This window comes from Equus asinus, chromosome 26 (genome assembly GCF_041296235.1).
Source record: "Equus asinus isolate D_3611 breed Donkey chromosome 26, EquAss-T2T_v2, whole genome shotgun sequence".
Lineage (NCBI taxonomy): Eukaryota > Metazoa > Chordata > Mammalia > Perissodactyla > Equidae > Equus > Equus asinus.
The window spans coordinates 36,911,999-36,937,675 of NC_091815.1; the positions used below are offsets into that span (position 1 = coordinate 36,911,999).

General features: G+C 38.8%; 1 protein-coding gene, 1 long non-coding RNA gene and 1 pseudogene across 8 annotated transcripts; 2 read left to right on the plus strand and 1 right to left on the minus strand.

Moving 5' to 3' along the window:
* Nucleotides 1-590: 590 nt before the first annotated feature.
* LOC106822653 (zinc finger protein 677-like) lies at nt 591-17,277 on the minus strand. Of its 7 annotated transcripts, none has more exons than XM_070499445.1 (5): nt 16,855-17,277; nt 15,809-15,899; nt 14,721-14,781; nt 12,475-12,628; nt 619-4,019 (listed from the first exon to the last, which is right to left on the minus strand). In XM_070499445.1, exons 3-5 carry the CDS (start codon nt 14,733-14,735, stop codon nt 1,942-1,944), a joined length of 2,247 nt encoding a protein of 748 aa, XP_070355546.1. In that variant the 5' UTR covers nt 14,736-14,781; nt 15,809-15,899; nt 16,855-17,277; the 3' UTR covers nt 619-1,941. The 7 variants fall into 7 exon arrangements, with proteins under 7 accessions (XP_070355544.1, XP_070355550.1, XP_070355546.1 ...); XM_070499446.1 differs by having other exon boundaries at nt 17,217-17,261; XM_070499443.1 differs by lacking the exon at nt 15,809-15,899 and having other exon boundaries at nt 591-4,019; nt 17,217-17,275.
* LOC139042223 (uncharacterized) lies at nt 17,053-25,430 on the plus strand. Its single transcript, XR_011498720.1, has 3 exons — nt 17,053-17,191; nt 20,364-20,490; nt 23,653-25,430. It is a non-coding gene; the product is annotated as an uncharacterized lncRNA (long non-coding RNA).
* LOC139042222 (vomeronasal type-1 receptor 2-like) lies at nt 22,054-23,179 on the plus strand (annotated as a pseudogene).
* Nucleotides 25,431-25,677: the final 247 nt, after the last annotated feature.

The window sequence follows — 25,677 nt, forward strand, 5'->3', positions numbered from 1 at the left end:
TGCAGTTTTGTTTTGTTTTGTTTTGTTTTTTACAAGACTCACCACCAGCTAAAAGATAGTGACTTGTGAAGGCTCAGATGATGGTCTGTAATTTTTGGCAATAAAGCCTTTTATTTATTTTTTTGCTGAGGAAGATTCAGCCTAAACTAGCATCTGTTGCCAATCTTCCTCTTTTTGCTTGAGCAAGATTCGCCCTGAGCTAACATCTGTGCCAATCTTCCTCTGTTTTATGTGGGATGCTGCCAGAGTGTGGCCACCACGGAGTGGTATAGGTCTGAACCTGGGCAGCTGACATGGAGCACGCCAATCTTATGCCTCCCTATCTATTTATGTGTAGGGAGGCAGGTTTTAGCAGGGGTGAGTCTAAAATGCACTGTGATGGTATTTTCATTATAGCCACAAAAATAATCTGAACTACACTATGGAGCTAACTCATATGCAAATTATCAATACATATTTCCAAAACCTTAAGTTGTATGAATCTAACAGGGAAAGAAATTATTATAGATGCCATTCAACCTAGAGAGCCTAATGAGGTATCATTAGTGTTCCTTATGAAGCACCCCAATGAAGTGGAAGATGCTTGGGTTAACAGAAGGTACATGATTCATTCAGGGTTACAAAAAAAAAATTACACTTTACTTATTTAGATATGAAAGTATAATACATAATAAACAAAGGGACATGAAAATGCAATTCCAGTGCCAAACTTGAATCCTTTACAAGCACACTCTTCCCTGGTTCTTATGATTAAACTGTGCTATTGTCTGTTCAGTTACCAAAAATAAGACAATTTTCATTAATCTACACCTATTACCTTTCAAAAGAGAGGGAGACTATCATTCCCCCTCCATTTTTTTTTTAAACCACATATGCCATCCCTAGTAACCCATCATTCTCTTCACATGAAAATGTCATCTTCTCAATGCCTTGGCCTACTCGGTTTTGTGATCATCTAGCAGAGCAAGCCTTTCCTATACTCATCAAAGAAGGCCCACAGTCACACCAACAAACCTAGAGAAGGGGCTGAGGCCACAGCTAGCATGATAATTTAGATAATAGCTTTACATCTGTTCTCTGCCACTCCCCATGATCTCAAATTTATACCATATTACAACTTAACACTAGTGTCAAAGTTTTCCCAGGTTCCATGGATATGAAGAAACTCAACCTAATGAAGTATATCCTTTCATACTGCCAATCCCTTCCCTGAGACCATCCTGGTGACAAATGAAAAGGATATAATGAAAGCATAACATCAACAGGTTTGAAATGAGGTTGTAACTCATCAATAATAATGTAGTCTCTTCAAGAAACCTCAAACAATAAAAACATTTTTAAAACTGAAGTTAGACCTTTCCACAGATGTGTTTGTCCCATGGACAATCATCTCATGAGTCACAAATAATTTTAACATTTTAATTCTCTGTGGAATTTAACATCTGAGATTGGTTAATCTTCAAAACTAACAGACTTAGTTCCCTCTAGTATGAATATTCTTATGTGCAGTCCACTGAAATGGTTAAACAATTTATCAGCTTCCTTATATTTGTAATATTTCTGTCCTTGGTGTATGAATTCCTTGGTCTATCACGTGGTCATTGCTTAAAGGCCTTTAAATATTTGTATGGTTTCCATCTTTTACAAATTCTTGCATGACCACAACATTGTACATTTTTGATAAAGCTGATCACACTCATTACATTTCTAAGTGTTCTCTAGTAAGAATTCTGTTATGTTCCACAAGCCTTAAACTTTGGATAAGCCTTGCCATACATTACATTTGTGTGGTTTCTCTCAGAGATGTATATTCTGATATCAAGTGAGATACGAAACCTGGTTACCAGCTTTGCCACATACATTACTATTTATTATATGGTTTCCCTCCATGATTGAGTCTCTGATGTTGAGTAAGGTTTGAACACTTGCATAAGTTTTGTCTCAGTCATTATATTTGTAAGGTTTTTTTCTGCCATGAATTTTCTGATGATCCCCAAAGCTTGAGCTTTGAATAAAAACAGTGCCTCTTATATTAAGTTTATAATGTTTCTTTCCAGTATATGTTTTCTGATGCCTAGTAAGGCTTGAAAATTGGGCAAAAGCTCTGCCACACTCATTACATTTATAAGGTTTCTCTCCAGTATGGATTTTCTGATGTCGAGTAAGATAAGAACCTTCACAAAAGGCTTTGCCACACACATTACATTTGTAAGGTTTCTCCCCAGTGTGGATTTTCTGATGTCTTCTAAGGTTTGTAGAGCGGGTAAAAGATCTGTCACACTGATTACATTCATAAGGCCTCTCTCTAGGATGGATTTCTTGATGTTCTCTAAGGTTTGCAAACTGGGTCACAGATTTTACACATTTGTTTTTGCAAGGTTCCTCACAAGTATGAATTCTCTGATGAATTGCAAGATTTGACTTATGACTGAACACCTTGCCACATTCATTACATTTGTAAGGTTTCTCACCAGTATGAATTCTCTGATGAACTGTAAGGTTTGACTTATGACTAAAGACCTTTGCACATTCATTACATTTGTAAGGTTTCTCTCCAGTATGAATTTTCTTATGTCGAGTAAGATATAAACGCTCTCTAAAGGATTTTCCACACACATTACATTTGTAAGGTTTCTCTCCAGTATGGATTTTCTGATGTCGAGTAAGATATGAACTCTCCGTAAATGCTTTGCCACACTCATTACATTTGTATGGTTTCCCTCCAGTATGGATTCTCTTATGCCAAGTAAGGCTTGAATGCCCAGCAAAGGCTTTGCCACATTCATCACATTTGTAAGGTTTTTCACCAGTATGAATTCTCTGATGAATTGCAAGGTCTGACTTTTGACTAAAGACCTTACTACATTCATTACATTTGTAAGGTTTCTCTCCAGTATGGATTTTCTTATGACGAGTAAGATATGAACCTGCTATAAAGGTTTTGCCACACTCATTGCATTTGTAAGGTTTCTCTCCAGTATGGATTTTCTGATGTCTTCTAAGGCTTAGACATCTGGTAAAAGATTTGTCACACTGATTACATTCATAAGGTTTGTCTCCAGTATGGATTCTCTTATGTTGAGTAAGGCTTGAACGCTCAGCAAAGGTTCTGCCACATTGATTACATTTGTAAGGTTTCTCGCCAGTATCCATTCTCTGATGAATTGCAAGGTTCGAATTTTGACGACAGATTTTACCACCTACATCACATTTATATGGTTTTTCTCCTGTATGGAGTCTCTGATGTCTCTTAAGTTTCAAGCACTGATTAAAAGCTTTGCCACACTCATTGCCTTTGAATGGTCTCTGTCCAGAATGAACTGTCTCATGATTCATGAGGTTTAAGTGTTTGCTAAAAGTCTTCCCACTTTGATTATATTTGCAAGATTCTCTTCTAATGTGTTTTGTCCTGTACTGTGCAGGTAACAAAGGATATTTAAACAACTTTCTATATGTATTACAAATGTTTTTGACACTAGGAGGAACGCTTTGAAATGGTGAAACTGAGGAACCATTGTTGACAGACTTCTTGACTTGACAGCATTTATAAATTTTCTCTTCAGTTTGAAATCTCTGCAGTTCAGCCACTTGTGTCTGCCCACTTAATCCAGTTCTGTTTTCCAAACACTTTCTATACTTGTTTCCAGCATCGCTTATGTTATTTTTCAGTTTTAACAAATTCTTTGTAAATGGCTCATCATGCATGAAATACTGGTATGCATCATTTTTTATAGAAACACTCTGCTTTTGTAGAAAGTTAACTGAGGATTTATTATGTTGCCAATCTATTCTACAAATGAAATTTTTGTTATGAGTCAAAGGCACTCCTTTGTAATTTCTCCCATCATATCCCCATTCATTCTGATGCTCATGAATATTTTCCCAGACTTCCTTGAGGTCAAAATTGTTGATGTCATGCCTCTCATTGCTTTCTGATATCATTAAATGGTATAATTCTCTTTTCTCAATGTCCTCTCTTGGTGATAATTCCTTTATTGAAAATCCAGCAGAAAGCCTTCCTATGAAGTAGAGTTGGAAGAGAAATATTTTAGACTGAATTAGATCATTGTACAAAAATAAATATAGTTACGAAATTTCTGAAGCATTCTCTTCAAACACCATTGTGATATACAGATTACTTAAATTTTTTTATAATTTTTTCTATATTTTCTCTGACCTTTGATAATAAATTTTCAAAGCACACATTATACACTATACCTATTGTATGGTGATATAACCAGGTAAATAAATGATACTCCATAGTTAGGGAGTCCTCTCTAATTCTTAATCCTTATAATAAGGTGTGTTGGTAGGATGCAAGAAAAAGATACTGAAAAAAACTGCATATCACAATAATAAATAAAACATTTTCGTAACCCATGATAAATATAGCCCATAAGATAATGAGTAATCAGTCATACAAATTAACAGTCTCCGGAACCCTAAAGAATTCTTCCTAAAAGAAATAAAGAAATAATTTACATTCCAGAAGGAGCAAACAATAGGAAAAAGGAAAAATATGTTTAGAATCAGTGAATTTTGAAATATGAGTTTCAGGTAAACATATATTATTATAAAGATTAAGAATCAGGGAAGAATGTCTGAAATCTCAATTATGATTTCATGCCTGCAGTTATATAACACACTGTACAAAGATCAACCTGTAACTATGGGCTATCATTTAATTATCTAGTTAAGAGGTCAAAAAATGTGTAAAGTATGTAGGATGTGCTTTGAAAACTTACCTACAGTCAAAAAAACTCATTAATATAGAAAAAATTACGAAAAGGGAACACACAAGATATAGTGCAATGTATGCAGTGTGGGGAGGGGCGGGTCCTGTGGATACTGGGGTGCCCCGCTACTCAAACTTAATACACACAAAGGTGCAGTATAGTTCACTTACATCAGTGCAAGAACTGGGGAAAGGCCAGGACTGGGATTTAGAACAGGAAGAGTAAAGGGCAGACTAATGGGCAATGCGGGAGCAGTCCTTATGCTTGCAAATCTATGGGAATATGACTGTGCTAAGGCAGTTAAAATCCTGAGCTTGGAAAAAGAGAGGAAATCATTTAGCAAGAGGCATAATACTGACTCATTCTATAGGAACTACACTATGGGGATGAGGCAAACAAGGAAGAGATTAAAAATGGAGATAGCGTAGTATTATGGAAAGAATGTATGTTTAATTTACTCCAATGTTTGCTCTAACAATGGTCAAACTGAATATCCCGCAAATTCTATTTCTAGCCATATATTCAACAGAGTCATATATATGTTCCAGAAGACACATACAAGAATGTTCTCAGTAAGACCCAACAGCAAAAACCTGGAAATGACCACCAAGACAAGAATGGATGAATCCACTTTCTACAAACTTATATGGATGCAATAAAACCCTCTCAAGGGTCCTGCAATGGAGGGTGACCATGGGTGCTGGATGATGATCTCTGACTGGGGGTCACATAGGTTGTATGCTGGAAACAAAGTTAGCAGGAGGCTTTTGCCAGTTTCAGCTCTTTGGGGATGTGATTATATTTGGTAGAATATAACTTATGAACTACATTACATATTTTTCAAAATAGAAATTTATCAATTTTGACACATTAAATTTATTAGTCAAAATGTCCTTGTTATATAAAAATATGAGAGTCTCTTTTGCTGCAATATTCTAATTATTTGAAATCATATTTTTGGTGAACTGCAGGGCTGTATCACACATTAGGCTAGAGAAGTAAATCATGCCAGGAGGGTTGGACTTTATTCTAGGAGCAGAAGATTTCACAAAGTTGAGTAGTATGTTTGGAATTACATGCTAGAAAAAGCACTCTGGCTATGGAGAGAATGGAATAGCATGGAGAGACTGGAGAAAGGATAAAATTAGAGAATTGTTAAAATAATCTAGGCAAAGATGATGATGACCTGTGCTAGAAAGAGTTATTGCAATGGAGAGAAGTGAACAAATTCAAAGAGATATTCAGGATGTTAAAGGATCCTTTTTAAAGGCTAAAATAATGATTGATACACACATAAAATGAACGTGTCAAAGATTTTATTTAATGAATGAAGGAACCAATAAGATGTTAGAAGGAAAATTCAAAGAACACACATATATGTTGGCAATAAGGAATGCTGAAATGCTGAATGAATCTGTAATTAGGGGCAAAACTGGTAAATATTAGGGCATTAATAATCAATTGCACTCAACAGATACAACTGACTTGCATTTCTATGGACAAGAATGAGTTGCATTACTAGATGCGTGCTACAATTTTAGAGTTGTAAATATTTCAGAAACAAGGAAAGGCTCACATAAACTGGGAATGGTGCCCTGGGCAAGGATACCCAGTAATCTTTTTGCCCAATTCAAAGTCTGACAATTTTCCTTCACAAGAAAATATCCACAGGATTTCAGTCATTGGCTGAATGTGGTGATGATGAGAAGGGAGGAAAAGAGAGAGAAAAGTCAACTGTGACCATTCATTCAAGGAAGCTGAGGGAGCATTCAGCCAAGATGTTAAGGATGAAACAGGAGGGTACATGGGAAAGTTTTGGAAGGAAGGGACAGTGGGAGATGGGGTCAGGAGAGAGGATGCACAGATAAGTAGACCAATCAGACTCCTCAGTTCTCTGAATTCACTGCCCTCTCTCTCACCTCTGGAATTTAGCACTTGCAGTCCTCTTTGCATACAACACACCCTGTATACCTCTTTCCATGCAACTCCTGCTTGTTGTTTAGGGTTCATGTCTGTTATCACTTCCTTTGAGAAGCCTGCCTGGATCCCTCAAGTTGGGGTTAGATGCTCCACTTATATTCTCCTCTAGCTGCCCGTACTCCTTCCTCCCTCTACCCCCTCCCCTACTAGCACACATCACTGTATTATAATTGCTCTAGAACTATCTCCTCTACTAGTCTGTGCACTCTGTGAGGGCAGGTGCCATGACTAGGTGTTCACCACTATATCCCCGGTGCATAGCGCAGCATCCAGCATGTAGTAGTCATTCAAGAACACATTCTGATAGGTGAGTTCTCTGTCTGGCCCCAGGATAACAAGAGAATCTTTCCGATACACATCCTTCTCAAGGACCATGACCCACCCCAACCACTCCACTCTCCTTCCTGTCCTCACTCCCCCTAAAAAAGCACACATTATACTCAAATAGAATGTACTGCAGTTTGTTTAGGCTTTTGTTTTATAGAGTCAGAGCAAAATGTTCAACTCATCTGCTTTTTAAATTGTGAACAGTTCCATAAAATGGCCATTCCTAGGAGAGAGGAAACAGGGTTTTGTTTTACTTTCCCTATGAGAGGGAAAACGAAATGGGAGCAGAAAAAACCGTGATAAAGGGAAACAAAGGCGAGAATCATGAGAAGTAGCTACAGTATACATGATGGGTTCTAGCTATTGCCCAGCCATTCTTTTTATTTTTAATCTCCTACTGAATTCTACTTACCCAAGCAACATTAGGAGTTTTAAGATAAATGTTGAAAATACTAACTTTGTCATAAGGCAGAGAAGCAGTACATTATGGGTTTATGTTACTTTCTTTAAAGTCCATAATATTTTACATTCTTTTCCTTTTTTATTAACTGATAGTTCTTTAGGTCCTGTGTGTATGATTTATTCTTAACAGACAAAACCCTGACTTTATTATTCAGCCTTAAAAAGAAAGGATATTGTAACACATGCCACAACATAAAGAACTTTGAAGGCATTATGCTAAGTGAAATAAGCCAGTCACAAAAGGACAAATATTGTATGATTTCACTTAGGTGAGCTATCTAGTCAAATTCAGAGAGACAGAAAGTCAAATGTCAGTTGCCAGGACATTCAGGGGAGGGGGGAATAATTAAAGTTATTCTTTTTTTTTTTTTTTTAAAGATTTTATTTTTTCCTTTTTCTCCCCAAAGCCCCCCAGTACATAGTTGTATATTCTTCGTTGTGGGTCCTTCTAGTTGTGACATGTGGGACGCTGCCTCAGTGTGGTTTGATGAGCAGTGCCATGTCCACGCCCAGGATTCGAACCAACGAAACACTGGGCTGCTTGCAGTGGAGCGCGCGAACTTAACCACTCGGCCACGGGGCCAGCCCCTAAAGTTATTCTTTAACGGGCACAGCAGTTCAGTGTGGGAACATGAAAAAGTTCTGGAGAGGGATGGTGGTGATGGCTGCACAACAATATAAATGTACTTAATGCCACTTTAAAATGGTTACGATAGTAAATGTTATGTTACATATATTTTATCATAACATAAACATATCATAAACATAAAGAATGGGAAAAAAAAGAAAAGAAATCATATCTTTGGATCCTTTAATTTTACAGTCCAAGACATACAGGAGACAGCACATGAGAAGTGCTCTTACTAATGTATTAGAGATACACAGTTATCATTATGCATTAATAGAAATTAATATGCACTTATCCAAAAGTAATGAATTCTAACTTCACAAACATCATCAGAAAGCAGTATCTCAAGGGGTATGACTAAATGACCTGGAGCACAGAATGGCTGGGATGGAAAAATGGTGTTGGTAGCAGCATTTAAGTGCAGAAACAATTTTTGGCATTTCCATGGTGATCTACGGCAAAGGTCTACATGCAGACGTGGTCAGCAAAATAAGTATCCAGCAATATCCAGAATAAGAGGACAGCAATGGGATGTGTGTTAACAAGGACCAGTGACTTTTTATGGAATTCAGTTGAAAAGGAGGACAGGGAACAAAACAGACTTCATGGGTTAGCTGAAATAGGTAATTCTAAGAACTTCAAAAATTGTCTGGGAAACAAAAGTCTCAGAAGCAGTAGTAATGAGAGAACCATGGAGTGTAAAAAATTGCCTAAGTTTTCCATCAAATAAACTGAGATATTTAAATATTAAGTTAGTAGACTAAGATGTGCATGATGAATCTAGACAAGGACAATAAGTATTAGAATAAGTTGTTTGTAGCAAAAAAATATAATGTTACATTAAAGTAAAATCCAAAAGTTATTTTTTGAAAACTACATACACTGGGTGAATTACAGTGTATTTTATATTAAAAAAAAAACTATGGCAAATCAACTGAATTGTATTTCTGTAGCTAAGTAACTTAATTAAAAAAAGTGTTTTTAAGACACCAAAAATTCTCAGTTTAAAAAAATCCAACAGATTTAATTGAGGAAAGTATGTAAAAAAAATGGGATACCAAGACACATGTATGAGACTAGACAAAATCTAGAACACTGACACCACCAAATACTGGCAAGGAAGTAGAGCAGGAAGAACTCTCATTCACTGGTAGTGGGAATGCAAACTGGCACAGCAACATTGGAAGACAGAAGTTTCTTACAAAACTGAACATATTCTAACACCACGATGTAGCAATCATCCTCCTTGGTATTTACCCAAATGAGCTGAAAACTTATTTCCACATAAAACTTGCACATGTTTACAGCAGCTGTATCCATAATTGCCAAAACCTGGAAACAACCAAGATGTCCTTTAGTAGGTGAGCTGAGAAATAAACTGAGGTTCATCCAGATAATGGAAGTATTATCCAGTACTCAAAAGAAATAAGCTATCGAGCCATGAACAGATATGGAAAAAACTGAAATGAAAATAACTAAGTGGCAGAAGAAAATCTGAAAGGGCTATCTACTGCTCATTCCAACTATATGACATCCTGGAAAAGGCATATGGAGAAGGTAAAGAGATCCCTGGTTGCAGGAGTTAGGAGGGAGGGAAAGATGAACAATCACAGCATGGAGGATTTTCAGGGCAATGATATTACTCTGTATGATACTATTATGGTAGATATATGTCACCGTACATTGGTCCAACCCATACGATGTACAACACCAAGAGTGAACTCTAAGGTAAATGTGGACTTTGGGTGATAATGATGTGTCAGTGTAGGTTCCTGAATGATAACAAATGTAGCACACTGGTGTGGATGTTGATAATGGGGAGGGCCTGCATGTGTGGGGGCAGGAAATACACGGGAAATCTCTGTACCCTTTGCCCAATTTTTCTGTGAAACGAAAACTGCTCAAAAAACCGTCAAAAGAAAAGTGTGTTACTACTAAGCACAGAGTAATATGAAACAGAAGTAAAAAGAATAACTAAGACACATCTTTTCAAAAACTTCTGGAGGTTATACTGGTTTTGAGGGAAGTAACGTTGAGTCATAATCACTTGAGGAAGAAATCTCATAAAAAACTTAAAACAATATTCATTCCATGACCCCACAGCCCCAAATTATAGGTACAAAACAAAGAACACTGAGAGGATCATCAAAAATATGGAACTGATTAAATAAATAGAAAACAAGGTCAGTTATAGCAAAGAAATTTGCCAGATGAAACAATCGGTAGCTTAAACAAATTACAGGAGACTTAAAAAATATAGGCATCATTCAACTTTATAAACTTCCTTAATGTGTCAAAATCATATTTGTTGAAGGTGAACGAACAAGAGCACACACATGGGAGAAACAATGTGGAATAAACAGCAATTTAGTCACCATTCTCATAGAAATTAGGTTGTGAACTTTAACAGTGTTCTTCATAGGTTAAGTTCCTAGACTTTTCATTTATTGCCGGCTCAAAGGAGATGATCACATTATGTCTGATCAATATTGTCATACTGCCCTTTGGAGACACTGTTAAACTCCTCAAAAAACAGGACAACTGAAAACATTTATTAGTCAGGCTCTCCTAATACTTTCTACCTCAGTATCCTGGGACATGCTGACCACTACCCAGTGGCTTCAAGAGGCACTTCTGTATGTCAGAGGATGCATGTGTAACATATTAATCAGTGTTCTCCCACAACAACTTTCTGTTAGCCAGTAAACACCCTCCATGGGAGAGTCCACCAGAAGTTGTCCATCGCCTGAAGATGAGTTATCTCAACAGAAAAAGAGAATGACACTTCAGACCCTTGGAATGTGTACTTCAAAAGCAAGTTTCAGAGGTAAAATCTTAGGACAATAATAAATCAGGAAGACCAAGGTCTTTCTTATGTTCCCTGACAGGGAGAAGAGTAGGAGGGAGAAAAATATAAGATATGGGACTAAAATAAGAGAGTCAGAATTTGTGGGGCTCTTGAGAAGGGGCAGTGTGCTGTGCCTACAGGCTGTGGGGTGAGCTCCTGAAAGACTGAGATATACTCCCATGAAGCAATGGGGACCAAAGAGAGGATCCAAGCGTCTAGTCTTTATATTACTGCTCAGTCAGAGTGTCAAACAATCTCAAATCTTAAAATCTTTTTAAGAATCTCAAATTCCATTCCTCTTCTCAAACATGTGACAAAAAGAGAAATGAAGAGATGGCTAGGGGGCCTGAACAGGCAGATAGGGCTTGACACAGCCCAGGGAGTTTCATGGAAACTCAGATACAATGGAAAAGAAGCTATTTTGTTTGTCTATCTCCTGAGAAGTCCTCCCAAGGATGTGAAATGTGAATGGAAACTGAACAGGTCATGGGCTCAGGACTACCGAGGCCTCAGCTCTGATCTGTATGGACTGAGAACCAAGAGAGATCAAGAAGAAAGAAGACTCTTTAGAGACAGTCATCTTGGCCTCCCTCCAAGGGAGGGACCAAAGTGGTCGGGGGGCCAGATAATAGTGTGTCGTATGGCATGATAAAGTCTTTGCCTGCCTCTGCTAGAGCTGGAGCATCATGGTATGGTGCGAGTTTAAAACTTTACACATTTGCGTAACAGAGTGGTAAGTGTCTGTGTGGGAGGAAATTCCTTTTGAGAACTCATAAGAAATAAACTTTATTTTCCCAAAGATCTTTCCAAATTGAGAAGAGTTTTCCAAACAATATTTAATGGGGCAGCTTACTCTGAACCAATCTATCTGAGCTCTTACTTGTGCTCACATCTCCATACATTCCCATCTGTCTGTATTTTTTCCTATTTTCCCTTCACTCTGAGGTCCAGCACTGTTTCCCTTGCTCCAAAATAGATGTAACATTCTACTGAAGAGAGGTTTCAACTTACAAAGAAAAACGGAACAGGATATGCTATGCTTTTCCAGAACACATTCCCAGCTCTTTGTTCAGCTAAGAAGAGAGGACATTATAGATGGGTCTAGAAAAGTATTTCAACAATCAGTCAACTGACTGCCTCCTTCTGAATGCTAAGGGGTTATTTTCAGTACGCAGGTATCTAGCTCTCTCCAAGAACTACTGGATGAAATGCACAAGGGTAAAAACATAGAATCAGATATTTTTAAAATTTTCCAGAAGGTTCTCTGACTACTAATGTTCTGAAACCACCACTAATCAAAGCACAAAACAGGTAGAACTTTTGAAGAAAGGGGAATTTAGAGTCCATATGCCACATTATGAAGGCTTTCCATCCTGAATGAAAAAAGCTTCAATCACTCTCTTAAGAACAGGGATTTTGAAACTCAGACAAGCAAGTCCGGGGCTCCCAGGAGACTCACAAGGGAAGACGCAAGGATGTACAACAGTAGTTACCAATTTCTGGAGGGCAGCTCTCCTCACCCAGGGAGAGCAGGTTCCTGCAGTTCTCCAGCATCACATCCCTGTACAAGGCCCTCTGAGTGGGGTCCAGGCACTCCCACTCCTCCTGAGAGAATTCGATGGCCACGTCCCTGAACATCAACTGTCCCTGAAAGGAAAGCACATTTCACCACTTGGACAGGGAGAGGGCTCTTATCGTGACACAAAATGAGAGAAGCAGACATGTGTAAGGACTGACTTGGCTGCAGTGAGTGCTCTCACAGATCCATGTAAGATAAATTTTTTTTTTTTTTTTTAGGAAGACTAGCCCTGAGCTAACATCTGCTGCCCATCCTCCTCTTTTTGCTGAGGAAGACTGGCCCTGAGCTAACAACCGTGCCCATCTTCCTCTACTTTATATGTGGGACGCCTGCCACAGCATGGCTTGCCAAGCAGTACCATGTCGGCACCCAGGATCCAAAACAGTCAACCCCGGGCTGCAGAAGCAGAAGTGTGCACTTAACCGCTGCGCCACTGGGCCAGCCCCATGTTAAGATAATTTTGAACAAGTTTATTTCTCTGATTTTTTTTTAAGTGAGGTGAAATTCACATAATATAAAGTTGGCAATTTTAGACTACAATTCAGTGGCATTTAGTACATTCACAATGTTGTAGAAACATCACCTCTACGTAGGTCAAAAACATCTTTATCATCGCAAAGGAAATCCATTACCCATTAAGCAGTTGGTCCCATTCCCCTCTCCCCAGTCCCTGGGAATCACTAATGTGCTTTCTGTCTCTATGGATTTACCTATTCTAGATATTTTCATATCAATGGAACGGCATGCAATGTGTGATCTTTTGTGTCAGGCTTCTTTCACTTAGAATTCTACTTGTGGTTCATCCACGGTGTAGTATGTACCAGGACTACACTCCTTTTTGTGGTTGAATAATTTCATTCTATGACTATACCACATTTTATTCATTCACGCATCCTTTTGTTGACATTTGAGCTGTCACCACCTCTTGGCTAATGTTGACAGTATTGCTTTGAACATGTGTTTGCATATCTGTTTTCAGTTTTGTTGAGTATATACCTAGCAGAGGAATTACTGGGTTATGTGGCTTATTTTTATAAGGATCTCCACACTGTATTCCACAGTAGTAACATTTTCCAGCAAGGTATCAGGATTCTAATATCTACACATCCTCACCAACACTAGTTATTTTCTGTTTTCTTATACTCATCTTAGTGGGTGTGAAACTATATTTTATTGTGGCTTTGATTTTGCATTTTCCTGACGACTAATTTCATTGAACATCTTTTCATGTGCTTATTGGCCATTGTCCATCTTCTATAGAGAAACATCTATTAAAATCCTTTGGTCATTTTTTAATTGAGTTCTTTGTATTTTGGTTGTTGAGTTGTAGAGTTCTTCATATACTCTGGACACTAGATCCTGACCAGATATGTGATTCGCATTTTCTCCCATTTGATAGATTGGGTTCTCACTTAGGTGACAGCATCCTTCAGTGCACCAACATTTTCTATTTTGATGGAGACAAATTTACCTATTTTGTTTTCTCTCCTTCCTCTTGGGGTCATATCTAAAAATGTGCTGCCAAATCCAAGGTCAGGAAGATTTGCCTCCATCGATTCATCTAATGGTTTTTTAGTTTTAGGTCTTACATTTAGTCTTTGGTTCATTTTGAATTATTTTTTTATATGGGGAAAGACAGAGGTTCAATTTCATTCTCTTTGCTGTGGATATGCAGTGGTCCCAGCACCATTTAAGAGACTATTATTCTCCCAGTGAAAGTTTTGGCACTCTTGTGAAAAAGCAATTGACTACAGATGTATGGGATTATGTGTGGACTCTCAGTTCTATCGCTTTGATTTCTATTTCTATCCTCATGCAGGAACCACAGTTTTGATTACTCTAGGTGTGTAGTAAGGTTTGACAGTGGGAATTACAAGTCCTCCAACTTTGTTCTTTTTCACCATTATTTTGGTTATTTGGGATCCTTACCAATTCAATATAAAGTTTAAAACTGGGTTTCCTATTTGTGCAAAAATGGCTGTGGGAATTCTAATGGGGATTGCATTGAATCTTGGTAGTACTTTGGGAGTACTGTGACCTGAACAACACTATGTCAATATTTTAGGTAGGACCCTTCAGAGACAGAGAAGATTAACAAATTAAAATGTGGCATTTTAGGAAGGAGAAAACAGAACAATCCATTAAGAACATGATTTTTACCTTGGAAAAAGCCATTTCTTCTTTCCTTCCTCTTCCTCTGGGATTCTCAGCTTAGATTGTTCTGTATGACAAAAACATGTTGTTCAATGCTTAGAATCAACACACCCTCTTCCTCTGCAACAAGTACACACACAGGGAGAACCTTAAGAGGGCCCTTTGCTGCCCACTGCAACAGGAGGGATGCAGGGACGGTAAACTCCATATAGGGACCAAGAAGTGAGTTTTCACCCATTTCTTCAGAAAGCCCTCCCCTCCTGCTGAAACCCACACACTCTGCTGCAACTGCATTGTCCTTGTCCAGTTGGCACAAAGTGTCAGGAAACTGCCTTTCCAAAATCTTGGCTCTTCCATAGGCAGCCAGCATCCAATGCCTGGTTGATGCAGGGGACAGAAGCCTGTCCCTTCCCTCAATTTGGACCAACTCTAAGGGCCACCCAGCTCCAGAGCTCCCCGCTATAGATAAACTGAGGAGTTGAGATGTTTGTCCTGAGGATCAGGAGGAATCATAACAGGGCTTAATGCCAGGAGAGGACACAATCAAACTTAAAATTTATCCATGAAACACAGGGAGGCAGAGAGTGAAGCTGAAAGAGAGGCATGCCTCTGTCTCTGAGCCTCTGTCCCTGCCTTTTTCTTAGTGGTTTTCATCCTTTTTGGAGGACTGGGACACATTCCAAATTCTAATTCTAACTGGCACCCTCTCCCAGAAAACTACCAAATGTAGACACATGCCCACTTTTGAACATCATTCCAGGGCTCCCATTTGCTCAGACTCAGAATTCCTGGTCTGCTCTATCATCTCCATGTTACAGGTGGTGCACCGAGGCTCAGAGGGGGAGTAAGTTTACCAAGTTACCCTGCAGAGGGCTGAGTTCAGTGAGCAGACCTGGGTGTAAGTGGTGGCCTGGAGAGGGCAGTAGAAAGGGTCTGCTCTAATTCCAGATTCCTTTACATATCCCTGAGCAAGAGGAGCTTCTCTTTCATGGCTTTAACCAAACCCAAGCATTTACTTCCTGTTTTCCAGAAAAATATTTACAAAATGAAGTTACAAATAGTTATTAGTCTTGGAAAACAGGAAAGAGAGTCACCTGGAGCTGAGCTCTGAGCAATCTGTTCACCATGAACAGACGGGCTCTGTTGGAACAAAGTTCTACATTCATCCAGCCCATCCTTCAGCGTCTGCACAGAAAGACACAGAGGACTTAAGAGGAACATCTGCTTAGTTGAAGACTTCAGCTCAGAGGTCACTAATTTAACAGATCACTTCAGGGAAGAAAGAATCTCTTGACTATAAAACTAACTGGTTAAACAAGGTTTACAGTGTTAAAAGATTATCAACATCCTTACCAGATGCATAGTGAAATACTGTGGGTATTTACAGATATCAAAAAATACTTCCAATATAATAGAGTAGAATGCATACAAACATCATCATCTGAATGATAAAATTAAGAGGGATAATATTTTGGAAATTAAAAATATTAAAGTTAAAACAAGTGTGAGGACATATCACATTTAGAAAAGAATGAGATGAGCCACAGATGACAGAAAGTCCTCCCCCATTTCTTGAAAGGGAAGAGAGTGACCTGGAATTGGCTGAGCTAAGTCTCTGCCCTCAGGGTGCACAGGGGCTGCAAATGGAATTCTCTTCTGGTGCAATAATTAGAAAGTGCGGATATCGCAAACACCTGGTTTTGTAACTCTCTCTTCTGCATGGTTTAAACCGTTCAACAAATCTGAAATTAATTAGTTTACACAGCCACAAATCAGTTCTACTTCACAACCTAATATCGCATATCCAATCAACTCAATATTTCTTGGGTTTGGGTCCCTGACTTTCTCCACTACTGTGTTTTGTTCTCTGTATTTGTCTCTGTCCTTCCGGTTCTCTCCTCTGCTTTGTCCATTTCCGTGTTTCTCCCTGTTTCTCCGCATCCTTTTGTTTCCCTCCCTCTCTATTCCTCCTCCTCCTATAGAGCGTTGGCCCCCCTCTGCTGCAACCTCTGTTTCAACTCCTGCTATTCTTTCTCCCGAAACTTTCTGGTGACCCTCTAACTCCATATATTTCTGCCTCTTTCTCCCCACCTCTGTCCCCCTCTGCTCTCCCTGGAGGGGACGAAGGGCTTGTATCTACCTCCTGAGCGAGGCCTTTACCACGCGGTTGGGCGGGGAGTCGGGCGTCAGACAAAGGGTTTGAGCAGGAAAACGACGCGGCAGCCGGTTGGTGTCTCCGTGGACAGAAGAAAGAAAGGTCGGGCGGCACCTGCCTCCGAGAGATTTTCACCGGAAACGGACGCGACTCCCGGACCCGCGCGGAGCCACAGGACTCGGGGCGTCATGTGGCGACGCCGCGAGAGGCGAGAGGGACGAACTCACAGCCAGAGGGACGAGCGGGTTCAGAGATCCTAACTTATGGAGCGACCCCCGAACCCGGGTTTGGAGGATGGGGGCTTGACGATCGCTAAACGCAGGTATGAAACAGAAACACTCACTGACCCGAGCGTGCCAGTTGCTCCGCGCGATCTGCTTCGGGGCCTGCAGGAAACTGCGCGCGCGCGTGCGCATTGGGGCGGGGCCGAAGGGGCGGGCCCGGCGGGGCGGGGTCAGGCCATCCTTTTAGTCCCCGCGATGTGACAGACCTGTTTGTCCTCCAGGCCAACAACCTCTGGTTTTCTACTTTTGGGTTCCTTTGAATCTGTCTGGTGTCCTTTGGAGCCAGGCTACCTGCAGAATTAGACATGTGGGGGGCACTTATCCTGGAAGCGGAGGTTTTTTTCTTTGAGCAAATTGAAAACAGTTTCCCTGGAAGCTTGATAGAGACGCGTGTCCTAAGAGTGAGGCGGCGGGAGCGCTGGCACCTGGAGGTGGGGACGGGGGTTGCAGCCGGTGGTTGGATCCTGGAAAGTCTGAGACCCAGGACAGTCACCACAATTTATTTAATTAAGCGGGAGCAGGAGTGCACGTTTCTCCCCAACCAGATCCTTCCGTCCATTTAACCAAGAAGTATTTTAAATATGCTCCCCTCCACCCCAAATTATCATATATTTCAGCTGACTACCTTTCCTCTCAGGATTTGAGGTAAAGACACAACACTTGATCTCCTGTGTCCTGCATGTGTGATATATATTCTTTATCTCCACCTCCATCCAGGACCACTTGCTACAGAGCCATTATTTTTCTTTCTCATGTTCACTGATCATCACACAGGCTTTTCCATTTACTAAATTCTTCTCACACTTCTCTGCCCTGTTAATTCCGGAGAAATTTTAATTTATCAAGTTCGAAGTTACATGATCATGTAAGTTTCTACTAATTGCAAGGTACTAGACATCCCAATTTTAAATGAATTCTTAGACTCTAAACTTCTCCCTTGCAACATTGAATATAATGGAAATTTTATTGCATTCTGTGCCTACTACGTTGTGAATTCTGTCAACGCAGACTCAGTCAGTTTTTCACAGCCTCTCTGTTATGTGACTGCTCATCCTAGCGCTTAAATCTCTGTCAGGAATGAGTGAGGAAATGACTGCAGGTTGTTTAAAGAAACAAAAATTTACATCTGTCTTATTATCGTTTCAGGGAGTTGTGTATTCCATACACAACAAGTTTGCATCAAAAATCAATGAGGAAATTTTTCAACCCCAAACACGTCATTATCGGAGGGACGCCTTTAGAGGCAATGAGTAGGAAGTTGACTACAGTTAGGTGCTTGAGAATCAGCCTTAGGAAGGAATTCAACCCTATTTTAATTATTTTTACCATGGAGATTTCTGTCTCTCTTGTTTTTTTACTTACTATGATGCTATAGGACAATAAATAAGACGATTTTATTGTCATTTTGATAGGAATTTCCATTTCCCAAAGAGCAAGTATTAATGTTATCTCCGCTGTAGTTTTTGCTGCTTATTAACTTTTCTTATGAGCTTTGGCATATTTCCGAATTTTTACCTTCACTCATCCATCAGTATATTCGTGAATAAACATCTCTCGTGGGGACAGCCACACTCATTTTGTGTCTTTTTAAGAGTTTTTGGGCCAGCCCCGTGGCCGAGTGATTAAGTTCCCTCGCTCTGCTTTGGCAGCCCAGCGTTTCCCAGGCTCAGATCCTGGGTGCAGACATGGCACTGCTCATTAGGCCACGTTGAGGCAGCATCCCACATGCCACAACTAGAAGGACCCACAACTAAAATATATAGCTATGTACTTGGGGGATTTGGGGAGAAAAAGCAGAAAAAAAAAAAGAAGATTGGCAATAGTTGCTAGCTCAGGTGCCAATCTTTAAAAAAAAAAAACGAAGATTGGCAACAGTTGTTAGTTCAGGTGCCAATCTTAAAAAAAAAAGATGAGTTTTTGTAGCTATTATTTGTTCATTATTGTATAAGATTTTTGCAATAACATTGCTAGTTCCTAAAATTAACTGGTGTCTGTATTGGGATCAAATTAAATTTACAAATTAGCTTAAGGAGAATTGACTTTTTAAAATAATATTGAGTTTTTCTACCCAAAACATGATGGGAATTTCCATTTATTTATAGCTACTTTCATATATTTCAGGAATGTTTTATAATTTTCCTCACATAGGATTTACATATTTTGGTTAGATTTATTCCTGGTTAGTTTATGTCACTATATTTTATGCTTTTTAATTGCAACCCCTCCCACTGTAACTTGTAAATGATTGTTTTTTATATATGTAAATTGTTTATATATGTAAATTGTTTTATGTATGTAAATGATTTATTTATTTATATGAAATGAATTTATTTATTTATATATATGAAAGCTATTGTTTTTGTAAATCAATATTATGTTCTATGAGCTTAATGAATTTTTTTGTAGTAGATTTTCTGTCAATTCATTTGTGTTTCCAGGTGTATAAGTGTATCATCTACAAACATAGTTTTACTTCTTTGTTTCCAATTCTCATGCCGTTTTCAATTGCTCTGGCTAAACCTCCAACACAATGATAACTGAATACAACAGGAGATCATATGCTTTCTTGGTGTGGTTTTCCGACCTTAGTGGAATGTCTCTAGTGTTCCCCATGAGCAAGATGAAGGCTTTGTTTTTCAAGTTAGGAAAGATGCATCAATTCCTAATTTTGAGTGTTTTAATTTAACATCCATACATATTGAATTCTTCCAAATAGATGTTTTTTTAACTATGAATAGGATCCCCTCATTTCTCCTTATAAATATGGTGAACTATATTAATGGATTTCCAAGTATTGACTTATTCTTGATTTTCAGATATGGAGTTTACTTGGTCATTATATATTACTTTTGTATTCTAGTATTTTTCAGTTTTTTGCTGTATTTTTATTTTAGATTTTGCCATCTGTAGGCAGATGTGAGATCTTTCTGTAGTATTCTGTTTTGGTACAACTTTTGGGACATTTTAGTATCAGTATTTTGATTCATGTAAATCATTTGGAAAATTTACTTTTAATGCTCTTAAATTGAGTAAATAACGTTGGCTTATGTGCTATTTAAAAGAGTGGAAGAATCTGCCTGCTAATCTGTTCGTGGTGCTTTTATTTGTGAGGGACTCTTATAAATGCCTCCCTTTCCTCTATGGATATTGGTCTCTTTAGTGTTGCTATCTCTGCTGAAGTCAATTTTGGTAAAATATATTTTTTTTCAGTTCTTTGTGGGAATGAGGTCACAGAATCACTACCCCCCATCTCAGGATCTGGCTTCCTCCCTCGCACACACTTGGCCTGTTATGATCCTTACACTGAGCTCTCAGTCCTGGCAGCAGGAAGGAGTCCGTGAGTATTTTCTATTTCAGTCTGAGAGAAGTGGGAAGGTTAGGAGCAGTATCAGGAATCTAGGTAGGTGTGCGTGTCTGGAAATGCGATCCAGTGGAATGCTTCCTGAGGCATGGGGCGAGCAGGTGGAGAGAGACGAGAGGTCTGAGACTCTAAAACAACCCATGGCTGCTGCTGCTAATGTGATCAATAAAATCCTCGTTTACGGGGTTTGTGGTGTTTGATCCAAGTGCTATCAAAGTCTGAATTTTAAGATGCTTCAAGATTATAATTTCAGAGTTAATCTACTACTCAATACGGTGTGCAAAAGCCACAGAGATCCTCAGGATCAGGGTCATGATTTCTGTAAAAGCTGTGTACATGTGATAATGAGTATCATGGAACTAATGGAATGATCTAATTCTCAGTAGAAACAGTGTGACTGAATGGCAATTGCTGAAATATAATTATTTTTCTGTCATTCGGGTGTGATGTGCTTAATGGAGACAGTAAATGTTTCTCTACTGGGAATATCTGTGGTCTGCTGATCATGGAAAGCCTATTTTCCTTCGTGAAATTAGGCTGGGAATATCTGTGGTCTGCTGATCATGGAGAGACTATTTTCCTTCGTGAAATTAGGGAAGGTCCTTTAAAAAATGTTAACGTCACAATAGAGGATTTCAGAATGCAAAAAATTAAGGACTTTGTTTTTTAAATTTAATTTAATTTTTTAAAAATAAATTAATTTAAAATATAATCTCATCAGAAAAAAATTCCATGCCTTCAAATTCCAGTTTGCTTATTGCTATTGTCTTTTAATAGCTTTCCCGAATCAAATATTAATTCAAGTTCCAGTTAGTTTTTTCTAAAATACTAAATATATATTATCTTTAAATGAGATTAACTTATTTTCTGCCCTAAAGCGCTTATCGCATGTATGTTTTGTGTCCCCCATTTTAGTGCGCAGTCCAATTTTGTATAATAATTTCTGTAATGAGTGCCATTGTATTTTTGGTCCAGGTGGAAAATGGACGGAGTTTTTCTGTTGCCGTCCTAACATTTATCCACATTAAATAAATCAAATTGGGTCATGTATAATTATTTAGTGCATCTATAATTTATTGAGACCTCTGAATCTTCACCCCTAAGTTATGTTAGTCTAAAGAACAAATATTTAGACAAAAATGGGACATTATCAAACCAAGTTTATAAAGTAATATAAATTTAAAATATGACAAGATATATATATGTGTTTAGAGCAGAACTAGGTAACGGTAATAATATAGTACAGTAGTAAACACCCCTGTCATTGCAACCAGCCTACCCAGGCCGAATCCTGCTATTTAGATGAGTCACTTAACCTCTCTTTGGTTAAAGTCTCCTAGTCTGTAAAAGGAGAGTAATATTAGTTCCTAACTCGCAGAGTTGTGAATGTGAAATAAGTTGGAATAAGCAAAACATTAACAAAAGTGACCATAGAGCGTAAGTCCTATCAAAGGAAATATGGGAAATCTCTTAACAAAAGAAAATATACTTTACATATTAATTCAAAGAGGACAGGAGATTTTATTTTCCATGAAAATGTAGCCCAGAACTCTTATTTCCATTCCAAACCCTCTGCTTGTGGATTTGAATATTGAGCCTTAGAAAATGACAGAATGGTCTCTATGGACTGGAAAATAGGAAGCATCTTCCTATTCCAGGTAGTCGTTGGAATCCTGCAGAATTTCTCACCCTTATATCATTATATGTCCCTTTACTTTGGGGGATGCAAGCCAAGATCTTCAGATTTGATTCTCAGACACCTGTCTGCAGCCAATTCCTTGGTCATTCTCTCTAGAGGAATCCCAGAGACAATGGCAGCTTTGGAGTTGTAACATTTTGCCAATAATTCTGGATACAAAGTTCTTTCATATGTTCATATAGTAGCCAGGGGTGTGTCCATTGGTACCAGCTGTCTCCTGAGTGTCTTCCAGGCCATTACGGTCAGCCCTAAGAACTGCAGGTGGGCAGAGCTTCAAGTAAAAGCCCCAAAGTACATTGACCCCTCCAATATCCTGTGCTGGGTGCTCCGCATGCTGTTAAATATGTTTTTTTCCTATTTATATGACTGGTAAATGGAGCAACAAAAACATTACAGAGAGTGATTTTGGATATTGTCTTGCTCCACTGCATGACAAGGTTGTAGACTCAGTATGTGCAGCATTGACGTCTTTCCATGATGATTTGTGTTTGGGACTCATGACGTGGGCCAGCATCTCCATGGTTTTCATTCTGTACAGGCAGAAGCAGCGAGTCCAATGCATTCGTAGAAACAGCCTCTCCCGCAGATCCTCCCTTGAGACCAGAGCCACCCAAAGCATCCTCGTTATGGGGACCGCCTTCCTATCATTTTATGCCCTCTGCTCCATCATTTATGTTTATTTGGCTCTCTAATAATTCCAGCTGGTGGCTGGTGGACATTGCTGTACTAATTACCGCATGTTTTCCAGCTATTAGCCCTTTTGTGCTCAAGAGCCGTGACTCCAGCATATCCAGGCTCTACTGTGTCTGCTGTGGAAGAAATGCACAATGTCCTCATCTCATTAGAAAAATATAAATGGTTTGTCTTGCACCATGTTTAATCATTGATGCCCTCAGACTTCCAAGAACCTTAACAATTATGAACCATTTTCGTTACAGAGAAAAAGGTGAACAAGACCAATCGACACTGGCCTAATATGAAATATTAAATAACAATAGTTATGGTAAATGAAATCTCATGTAATTAATATGTATGTACTTATATAGTTTTATTTTTATTAATGCTTGCAGTGGAAAAGTTCAGATTTCATAAAACAGTCCTGAAATAATGTAAAGATACTGGAAATGTCTTGGAATGTGTAACTTTCAATCTGAGATATTAAATTTTTCCAAGAGGTACCTGAGCTTGGAATTGTAAGGAAAGTTGCATAAAAAGGAATAGCATGTGGATAGTTTTTCAAGAAATTGAGGGTGGGGACAATGGCCCCAATTTGTGATACAAATGGCCTAGGGCAAAACTGGAGGGAAAATTAGGTTTTAGTTATTGCAGGCCTTGGAGGCTGGAATGTGACTATTGTGCCTTACATCCTAAGAGGAATTGTGGACATTTGAAATGTGATAATGTTTATGGTGAAGATTAGCATATTAAAATATTTTCAGGTATACGTTTGAAGAGTAAACTGCGGGGGACAAAGAATGCAGGAAGATATGTCAGCTGAATTTTAAAAAGGGTGCAGGTGGGATGCAGCAAGTGAACAGAGAATTGGTATATGGGAAAAGATTGAATGGATTTTGGGGATGTTTAGAAGGTAGATTATTCTGTTAAATCTTGTGGCATTTGGCTACATTGACAAGAAAGAGGTCTCAGGATGGACTTCTGCATTTCCAACTTGAGGATGCAAGTTTGTGGAGGAACTTTCACCAAGCTTGGAGCACTAGATGAGTAGCAATTTGGAGCTGAAAGACATGAACATATTTTGTTTAATAAGAGTTTTATTGCTTTTGAAATCACCAAGGGAGGAAAATGGACACCTTCGAAAGAAAAAAAACAGGATGTTTACTTAAACGTAGAAATATTTTAATATAATTCTGTTATGAAAAAATAAACGTTTGCAATTTTTAAAAGTAAACGTTTTATTTTGAAATGCCTTTAAATCTGCAGAAGATTTGCAAAGATAACACAGAACGTTCCCAAATATCCCTCACCCAGTACCCGAAATGTTAACATTTTAACTTTACCATGGTACATTTTCAAAACTAAGAAACCAGTGTTGGTACTGTGAAAGATGACATGGGGGCAGCCATATTAAAGGAGAGCCATGGCAGCCATTTCAGAGGAATCACCTTGCACATCTTGTCTTATCTTCCAAACTGGACCGAACCGCCAACGTTCCAAGAAGTCAGTAAGGACAAGAATATCCTGTTTGTAAGGATTGATGAAATTGGACTTGGCTGATGACCGAGTCACCAACCAATCAAGGAAGTACAAGCCTACCCTTTGGCCTGATGACAAAATCTCAAGTTAATCTATGAAGTACAAACCTAGCCTTACCTCATCTAGCACCAATGAACTCTTCTTTAATACAACTTACTTCATCTGTGTCCCTTTTGCCCATAAAAACCCTGAGCCCTCTTTCTGTAATTGGGACACTTTGCGTTTCTACCTGAATCTGTGCTCCTCCAATGGCAATTCTTTGATCCCAGATAAACACTGCCTCTTTAACTGCTTTCTGTTTTTGTAGGTTGGCAGTACATTGCTATTTACTAATCTCCAGAATTTAGTTACATTTCACCCATTTTACAACAGTCATTTTTCTCTTTCAGGACCCAATCCGAGAAATCACATTCTATCCAGTCATCTTGTCGCCCAGTCACTTCTGCTCTTTGATGTTTTTTCAGTCTTTCCTTGTTTTTCATGACAAGTTTGAGGAACACCGGTTTAACCCATTTTAGAATGTCCCTAAAGTTAAATTTGTGATGTTTTTCTCATGGATAGACTGGGTTGATAGATTTTTCAGAGAAATATCACATCTCACTACAGCATATGCTATCAGAGGTTTCATGCAATTGACTTTCGTTATCTCAGGTGGCGTTAACCTTGATCAGTTAGTTAAGAAAGTGGTTACCAGGCTTCTCCACTGTAAAGTTACTATGCTGTGTGGTGCATGTTTGGGGTCAAGATGGGGTGTTGAATTAAGCCCCACCCACTGGAGGGCTAAGTAACCATATACATTATTTGCTATTCTTCTGTGTGAAAGCTATGTCTCTTCTCTCTCCTGTAGTTATTGGTTCAATTATGTATTCCTATCAGCATGAACTCATTTATGCCTATTTTATACTTTGTGTTATAATTCAATGTTACGCAATTAATTTTGTTGCTTAAATTGTTCCAGCTTTGGTCATTGGGAGCCGTGGTATAATAAAAAAATATATATCTGGTCTTTGTCCCAGGTTCCTGCCACAGAACTTTAAAAACCTTGGAATGTCCTGAGTGGTAGGAGTGTCTTTGTTATGCTAATGAGGTAACAGAAATGGAAGTGTGTGTGTGTGTGTGTGTGTTGGTCCCACCAGGGGACTGGACACCAGAAAGACCAAGCACACGATTGGATTGGAACAGTCAGCTGCCAAAATCCAGGGAGGGGAGTAAGGATGGGGATTACATTCAATCAGATGGCCAGTGATGTA

Bases quoted from the DNA above. Each gene is read 5' to 3' on its own strand.
- LOC106822653 (XM_070499443.1), bottom strand. The intron at 4,020-12,474 runs GTAACTACTGTT...TCTACTTCATAG, and splicing joins GAGCTGCCCTCCAGAAATTG to GAAGGCTTTCTGCTGGATTT.